General features: G+C 39.5%; 1 protein-coding gene across 2 annotated transcripts in view; it reads left to right on the top strand.

Annotated features, from left to right (window-relative positions):
- The first annotated feature begins 2,702 nt into the window (after nt 1-2,702).
- The window catches only part of CEP85 (centrosomal protein 85), a 34,212-nt gene continuing 27,805 nt past the window's right edge, over nt 2,703-9,109 (top strand). For both annotated transcript variants that reach the window (XM_045511426.2, XM_010948023.3), the window contains exons 1-2: nt 2,703-2,861; nt 7,961-8,034. In XM_045511426.2, coding sequence (XP_045367382.1) covers nt 7,980-8,034 — 55 coding nt within the window. In that variant the 5' untranslated portion in view covers nt 2,703-2,861; nt 7,961-7,979. The remainder of the gene's footprint in view (nt 2,862-7,960; nt 8,035-9,109) is intronic.

Here is a 9,109-nt window from a genome sequence, read left to right as displayed (position 1 = left end):
TGTGTACATGTGAGAAGTCACTCTATTCTCTATGGTCTCAGTTCTGCCATTTATAAAATGAAAGACTTTGATCAAATGATTTCTGCTTCAACATGGGGACTCTATTGCTCTCATACCAGGGAAAGTTCTTGGGCCTTGGCCACCTGGTTCCAAGTCTTCTTTCTTCTGCAAAATGGGCAAGAGCATTCAATTTCAGAATTAGGATTAAATGGATCCATATAATATTCTGACCATTAATTATCTGCAACCTCATTAACTCCCCCTTCCTAATAGAAGGTGGATACAGGCAGCAATGTGCTATCATTTATTCATTCAAAAACAGGTTGGAATCTACTATGTTGGGCCCTGGGGATTCAACAGTACACAAGATACAGGCTTTGACCTTACAGAGAGGAGAGTTGAGTGCAGGAAGCAAGTTAAGTGGACTGGGAAGCAGGACAGGCTTTAGAAGCTACTTTCACAAAATCACAAGAAGGCCCTGTGCCTCTTTTGTTTTTTCACTTTTGAAATACTACTTTGATTGATATCTATGATAATTTTAGAAATTAATTTCTTCAGAAAATATGTTGTTACAAGCAACAAAATAACAATAAACTTAACAATCTTAACATTTCATTTGCAACAACTTTTCTTATCATTTAATGGTTTAACAGCTCCAGAAAAAAATTCAGTTAAATGATTAACCCATATTATTTTTCATGTACATAAAAATCACAGGTTTATTAAATCAGTACAATTAATGACATTTCATTGGGAATTCATATTGACTTTATATTTCTGGAGTAGACCATTTAAATATCTCTGTTAACAAAAACATTAACACTTGCCCCTATTTAAAATATATCCTAAAGGATAAGAGCAAAATATTATTGACTATATTATGCTTAAGTTTCTCAGAAAGAAAATACGATGAAACAAAGTTAACAGGGAAGCTATTGAATTTAAACTTTACTTAGTTGACCACATTAAAGAAGTCTCTATGCTGTGTAACAATAGGTGCTTATAAAATAATCCACCTGACAACACTAAATGCATGTGAAAGTAGCTCTAACTACATGATTACAAAGATGTAGTCACTTTCTCTCTTTGATTAAATTGGGGTGGGACCAACTCTAGTCCTTTTTCAGTCATGTCAGATGATAGTTCCATTGATTTTTTTATTGAATATGCAAATTTTAAAATATTAAAGTAATTGAAGATTGACTACCTCATAACTAAAAATTGTGAATATTCTCTGAAATTAGAACCAAAAGTCTTTGTTAAAATATAAATGAGGAATCATTCACATTCGAAAATTGGTACCATGATAATGGAGTTGCTTTTAAAATACAGATACCCATTGGAGACAACTGTACAAATGTACTCTTTGCCAACTGTAAATTTAAATCTCTTAAAACACTTCCACTGTTTCCACTCTGGTTTCTCTTCCATTCTCCACATCAGCTCTTCAAATCTTCCCCATTCTTCTCAGTCCTCTACATCCCCCGTTCCCTCCCTCCTTACAGATCACCAAAGAAATAGAAGCCATCAAGTTGGTGTGCCCACCACCTTACTTCTTATCTACCAGTCCACAAATTATTCACTTAGACACCTATCCTTACCATTTATATTTTAATAAAAGCTTCTGGTCTTAATTTCAGAGAATACTCCCTATATTTATCTGTCATATCCTACCCAGGTTCATTATCCATTAAATCTGCTATTTTCTGCCTTCTGTATTCTTACCTTAAAAGGTTATAAGAGAGGGCGAGTGATAAAACTTTGGAGCACATCCCCAGAGCCCTTCCTCTAGAATGAATTTGATCCTGTAATTAACCCTTTAAGTCTGGTTCTTCAATCACACTTCTTTTTCCTTCTAGTTTTATTGGTTATAACTGACATACAGCACTGTATAAGTTTAAAGTGTACAGTATAACGCTCTTACATCCCTCCTGAAATGATTATCATAATGAGTTTAGTGAACATCCATCATCTCATATAGATGCAAAATTAAATAGAAAAAAATTTTTCCTTGTGATGGGAACTCAGGATTTACTCTTAACTTTCATATATAAAATACAGCAGTGTTAATTATATTTACCACAATGTTTCATACAATTTTTTAATGCCTCTCCCTCCCAAGACAGGTTTCCAGTACCTACAATTTTACTATTCGATGGGGTTGTTCCTCCTTTTAAAGAATTTCAGTCTGATTCTTCAAGTATATATTAATGCAAATGAACTTAGTTCCTTTTTCTAGGGACCGAGCTTGAGTAGGGAGGTAAGCCTGATTCCTTCCTCTTCAACCTGAGTCCTGGTCAGACTGACCACTGAGTCTAACCCAGACAAAGTCCTGACCCTGACAAGACAGTGAACCTGGCCACAGCCTAACTCCTGGTCACAACGTGACTCGCTGCTTCAGGTGGGAGTACTGATAAGTGGTGGGAAATGAGAGGAGAATGGGCAGGTTGAGTGGGATCCCCGAATGATTTGCTCTGGCTACTAGCTTCTCCATCTCCAAAGGCCCAAGCAAGCCACTCCAGGCCCTGGCGAGCAGGGCTCCGCCCAGAGACGAGACCCGCCAAAGGGCAGAGAAGACCGCCGAGAGCGGCAACGGCGTCATGCGCAGAGAGATCCGTCCTGTCTCCGCGTCCAGGGCAGCGTGCAGGGGCGGGACACCGGCGCGGCCCGACTCCTGATTGGTCGAAAGCGGGCTGAAAGGGGGCGGGGCCGGGGTGGTGCGCGCTCTGAGGCGCGCGGCCTGGCGGGTGTGTAACGGCCGTTAGGCGAGTCAAGGGAGCGAACCGCCGCCCGCGGCCGACGTATCTGGCAGTAGTTGGTGTCCCTGAGTGAGGGATTTCGCCTCTCGCTTTCAGGCTCACGTAAGTCCTCCTCACTTCGGGGGCCCCCGTCGGACTGACAGACCCTGTTGCCTCCAGCGGAGCCTGAGGCGCGCTAGACCTACCTCCGTGGGGATGGTGGGGGAGCCGCGGGAGAGAGAAGCGCATGCGCAGAGCGACTGAGCGGTTCCCCTTGGGTCTCTGACTGCCCCGGCTTTCTAAAATAATGCCCTCCACACCCCACACACCCTCCAGGGCTCGGTCGCCTCCCTGCCCTCTTCGGCTTGCTCTCTCGCCGTCACTCCACCGCAGTTGCAGGACCGCTGTAAAAGACGGGCCCTGTGCCGGTCCCCGGGGGCGCGGCAGGAGGCGAGTTCCTCACCCTCCCGGAGCGCACAGTCCCGGGAGAGGAGTAGATGTCCGGCGGGTGATTGCTCGGCCAGCACTCAGTAGCGCCGGGTGGACGAGTACAGGGAGCGCAGAACAGAACGACGGAGTCTGAGGGGGCGGGGAGCCCTCCCCGTGGAAGTGAAGTTTGAGCCGAAGTTTGGAGAATGAGTAGAGAACCAAGGTTGGGGGACAGAGAACACTCGTGAAGGCTCTAGGCTGGAGTTTCTGGGCCGGCGCGCTTTTGCTCTCCACGGGATATTTGACAGGGTCTGGAGACATTTTTGATTCTCACAACTCAGAGATTGCTCCTGGCATCAGATGGGCAGAAGTTAGGGGTGCTCCTAAACAGCCCACAGTGTACAGGACAGTCCCGCATCAAAGACTTATCCGACCTCCAGTGTCAGGAGTACTGAGATTAGGGTACCCTGCTATAGACAAAGAGGAGCTGGTTCTTTGGATGAACGGAAAGTTCAGTGTGTTAAAGCTTATTTATGTAATAGAGGGTATTACAGCACTAAACTTAACAGCACAGTAAACCGGGAGGATGAGAACCCTGTTTGTCTTTTACACCAGTCTATTTCCACCACGTCGCGCAGAGCCAGGCAGATAGTAGGCACTCAGTAATTTTACTTAAGGAATTGAGTACTGTGTGCTAGGGAGGAAGGAGTGGTACAAGGACAGTTAAGATAACCATGCCTCATTACTTGCCCTTGGGCCCTGTCTGTTTTATAGTGATCTGGCGGTGGTGTGTGTCTCAGGCTTGTTCTTTGTAAAGGCAACATCTTGGCAAGGATTTGGCTTCTTTTTCTTTAGGTCTGGTTTAATAAATGATCAAGGCGATGAAAATAATGTGATAGTGTGAGATTCTTAATGTGTCTGTGTCAGGTGTCTGTGTATCCCTTCAGATCCTCTCCTATCTTGATGTGGTTCTCTCTACAACTGCCAGGTGCGTTCCACACTAAGATTATAATTCTTCAAGGGGAGAAATATAACAGTCAAAATCTAATTCTTGGGTAGCAACTTGGCAAATAGAGCCGGGGTGGTGACCAAGGGCAAAGTAAAGAAATTATATGAGCTGCCCCTGCTCCTAACTGCTTTGGAGCTTGCAGCTCTGGCTATGTCTGAGGCAGAAACTACAACTTGTGGCACCTTAGTAACTTCCTTTATTTATTCTGTCATACACAGACAGAATGCTGACTATACTATAATATTAGAGCACAGTCCTGACTTTGAAACTTCTTCCTAACTGTACAGCCTTCACCTCTAATCCTTTATTTTGTCATCCATAAAATGAGAGTAATAATAGTAACTATCTCATAGGTTTGATGTAAGCATTAGACATAAGACTGTAGACGTAAGATACTGTAGAGTCTTTAGCTCAGTGCTTGATGGGTCGTGAGGACAGGCATACCTCAGAGATATTGCAGGTAGGGTTCCAGACCACCGCAATAAATTAAATATTGCAAAAAGCGAGCCACACAATTTTTTGGTTTCCCCGTGCTTATTGAAGTCTTGTTTACACTATACTGTAATCTATTAAGTATACAATAGCATTCTGTCTTTTTAAAACATATGTGCCTTAAATAAAAAATATTGCTAATACATGCTAACCATCATCTGCACCTCCAATCTTTTTGCTAGTGGGATCCTCCTGATGACTGAAGGTTGGGGTGGCTGTGGCAATTTCTTAAAATAAGATAGCAGTGAAGTTTGCTGCATCAGTTGCCTCTTCCTTTCATGAATGATTTTTCTGTAACATGCAGTGCTGTTTGATAGTATTTTCCCCACAGTGGAACTTCTTTCAAAATTGGAGTCTATCCTCAAACCCTGCTGCTGCTTTACCAATTAAGTTTATGTAATATTCTAAGTCCTTTGTTGGCATTTCAGCAGTCTTGACAACATCTTCACTAGGAACCACTTTCTATGTTTATCCACAAGAAGCAACTCCTTATCTGTTAGCTTTATCATGAGATCGCAGCAATTCAGTCACATCTTCAGACTCCACTTCTAATTCTAGTCCTGTTGCTATTTCCACCACATCTATAGTTACAATGGTAACATCAAAGATCATTGATCACAGATCACCGTAACGTATTTAAGAATGATTTTTAAAAAGTTTGTAATATTTTGAGAATTACCAAAATGTGACACAGACATGAAGTGAGCAAATGATGTTGGAAAAAATGGCACCCATAGACTTGCTTGATGCAGGGTTGCCACAAATCTTCAAGATGTAAAGAATGCAGTAAAAAGATGTATGCTTGTACTGAATATATGTTAAATTCGTTGAATGAATGAATAGTTCTGTAATTTAAAGGGCTTTGAAAATAGAAACTATCAGTGTTGGGTGCTTTTTTTTTTCTGTCTGCCTCCGTTCGTTCTTACCTTTTTGGCTGTGTAACTGGCTATTTGTGTTTCCTCTTACACATTCATTTCTCTCACTTTTATCTCACAAAGTCTGTCTCCTTCAAATGGTCCTAAAAATTTCCACCAGTAGCCCATCTACTTCTGAAAATTGTAGGAAGAAATTCAGAGTTATTTATTCTGTACTGTTTTTCTCCTTGTGGGAGGTTTTTTTTTTAATTGAGATATAAGTCGTTACCATAAAATTCAATTTTACATGTATACAATTCAGAAGTTTTAGTATATTCAAAAGCTTGGCAACCATCATCACTATGTAATCTCAGAAAATTTTGATTACCCTGGCAAGAAACCCCATACCATTAGCAGTCACTCCCCATATCCCCCCTCCCCACGCTCCTCTTAGTCCCTAGGAACCACTAATCTACTGTCTGTATGGATTTGCCAATTCTGGACATTTCATATAAATGGAATCATACAATATGTAGCCTTTTGTGTTTGGCTTCTTTCACTTAGCCTAATGTTTTCATTGTTCTTCCATGTTGTAGCATGTATCAGTATTTCATTCCTTTTTGTTGCCTAATAATACTCCGTTGTGCATTTATACCACATTTTATTTATCCATCAGCTAATGGACATTTAAGTTCTTTCTGCTTTTTGGTTACTATAAATAATACTGCTATATACATTCATGTACAAGATTTTGTGTTGACATATGTTTTTATTTCTCTTGAATATATACCTAGGAGTGGAATTCCTGAGTCATAGGGTAACTCCATGTTTAACTGAGAGTTCTTTTGTCATTCTATTTTCAGCTTCTCTGAATTTGGTAAGGTCTCAGAATCCAGTAGACCTTCCATTTTGGTTTTTTTTTAAAGAAAGGGGTGAAAAAAAGGGTTTTGATATTGACTATTTGATATCACTAGTAGGTAGGTAATCCTTCTGTGTTACCATTAAAACATCAACTGATACTAGCCATAAATGGAAGCGTGTTGTTGTTGTTGTTGTTGTTGTTTTAACTGAACAAAGCTTCTCTTACCCAGTATGTGGAGATCTGGGATTTTAGGGGATGATACAATTTCTGTTATAGATGCAGTGAGGGTTTGGGTTGTTGTTACTAAGAGAAAACCATAGAGGTCAGTAAAGCACATTAGAGAAATAGTGCCATATAGCTTTTTTTTTCTTTTCCAGAGTTAAATTTCACCTCTAAGAATTGTATTCTGTGGATAGGGTTTGTCCCAAACTTTTGGGGCTCTTATCAATTCAAAGTTTCTAGGGGAGGGTATAGCTCAGGGGTAGAGTGTGTGCCTAGCATGCACAGGGTCCTGGGTTCAATCCTCAGTACCTCCATATAAATAAATAAATAAAAACCTAATTACCTCCCCCCAAAACAAATTAAAAATAAAAAGACGAAGTTGCGAAATTCATACTTTATCTTCCAGGGACCATACTGTGTCACTTTTTAATTCATATAAACTGCCAAGTATAATAAAACTATTAATTAAGCACTTAATATGTGTCAGACACTGTTGTAAGTTAATTCTAAATGAATTAGAATGAATTAGGTCCTATCTTTATCCTTGTTTTTATATGAAGGAACTGAGGCACAGAGATATTGAGAAATTTAATTTGCCCAAGGTTACACAGCTAATAAATTGTTAAGTCTTCAAACCCAAACTGTCTGATCAAGAGTCAGTACTCTGAACCACTTCTATGTACTTCTTTTCAAAGTGCTGTGCATATATATTATTATTATTTGCTATTATTGGTTACAATTAAAGGTTTTGTTTACACAGATAGTAATCAGACTTCTGAATTCTCAGAATGTACCATTAGAGTAAATATAAATGTTTTAAGGAATGGGGAAATGAGAAGAAAACCTCATGTTCCCATCTGAGGATTGGGATTCTGCTTATGACCAAGAATTCTGTTCATCTTTGTGCATCATATGGCTAGCTTTCATCACTGGAGGAATTGGGGAATTCATTTTATGTTATTTGTAGTTGAAGCTGTAATATTTCACTCTTGGTTTGGTTATTTAGTTCTATTTCCATCCCACCCTTTCATCCTGTTTCCCTGGGTAAGAAGATCCATGGCATTATTTATTAATTAAAAGTAACACTATTTTTAATTTTTGCAACAGTTGGAGGGATTCTAGGACCCTATGGGATGGGTATTGGGAATCTCTTTGGTTCTAGGTTTTCTCTTCTTGCTTTAGGAAGAGAAGTGGGGTGGAGTATTGAGTTGCTTTGCCTTAAAAATTCTTAGGAGTAAAACATGTGGAATAACACTTGAATACTCTGTGTTTTTGAGAGTTTCAATTGAATGGGAACAAGTTACAGGGAATTAAAAAATAGTGGAGAGATCTAACTGGTTCCTTCATTCTACAGCTGGCTCAAATAACTGTTAATGGCCATGCAGGAGAAATACCCAAGTGAAAGGATCTCTCATGCCACCTCACCAGGTGAGTAGTCAAAGTTTTCCAGGTTAAATTCTGACCTTTGCTCGTTTATTTTATAACAGAAATGTCATGTAAGAGAAATACTGAGCAAACAGGCATTCACTGAAATGCTGGTACTAAAAGAACAAAAATGACATGGGACTACATTGAATGGAAAAATAGGTCTTTCCAAGAAAACAACTATTTATCTCTGGTCTTACATGGCTTCCAACAAAGACCACGTGATTTGTTGGGAGGGGAGGACACATAAAGGATTGGAACAAAATGACTTTGGGACATAGTTCTATTTGAAATCAGAAAAACACAGCATAAATTACTGTGTTCTGTGTTGTCTTTGTAAGTCCTGTGGGTGGGTCAGTCATCTGCTAGCCCACAAAGATTGGAATTCTTCTTGGATGCCAGCAGTCTGACTTGTATTGTCACTAGAGACTCAATAATTTATTTCTAGAATGGATTTACAGGATTTTGAAAGCTCAGTAGATATCCTAAGTTGATATATTAAAAGTATGTGTATATATTATATATAGAGAGAAAAACATATACATGCATACATACACTCAATAGACAATATAAGTACATATGGTATATTCAGATAGGAAGTAGCATTTTAGAAAAATAACTTGAATTCTGGGGTATTTATGAAGAAAGGCTACATTTTATTGAACTAAAGGTCTGTTTCATTTAACTTCAAAATCCCACCGTGCCTCATAGCAGACATTTAATAGATATTTGTTATGTTCTCCTTGGCACATTACCTTGCATATAGTAAGCACTTTGACAAGCGTTTGTTGAATAAATTCAAGATTCGTTCAGCAAATATTTATTGAACATCTGCTATGTGCCACGCACTGTCTAGGGCTGAATTGTCCAATTTCTTATGATAATTATGTGTGTAATGCAAGTTTTTGGAATGTAGCAGTTCCTAACAAACTCTCTGCTTTTCTGATGGCTTTGTTTTCAATAGTCTCTCATTAGATTAATAATGGTCTTAATATATGATGAGGATGCTGCTAATAGGACATGTGACATAACACAAAAAAATTTCAGCTTTCAAACTTGAATTTTGAAATAATCACAA

Source organism: Camelus bactrianus, chromosome 13 (genome assembly GCF_048773025.1).
Source record: "Camelus bactrianus isolate YW-2024 breed Bactrian camel chromosome 13, ASM4877302v1, whole genome shotgun sequence".
Classification (NCBI taxonomy): domain Eukaryota; kingdom Metazoa; phylum Chordata; class Mammalia; order Artiodactyla; family Camelidae; genus Camelus; species Camelus bactrianus.
The sequence above is the reverse complement of the archived record's forward strand: the minus strand, read 5'-3'. Positions and strand labels throughout refer to the sequence as shown.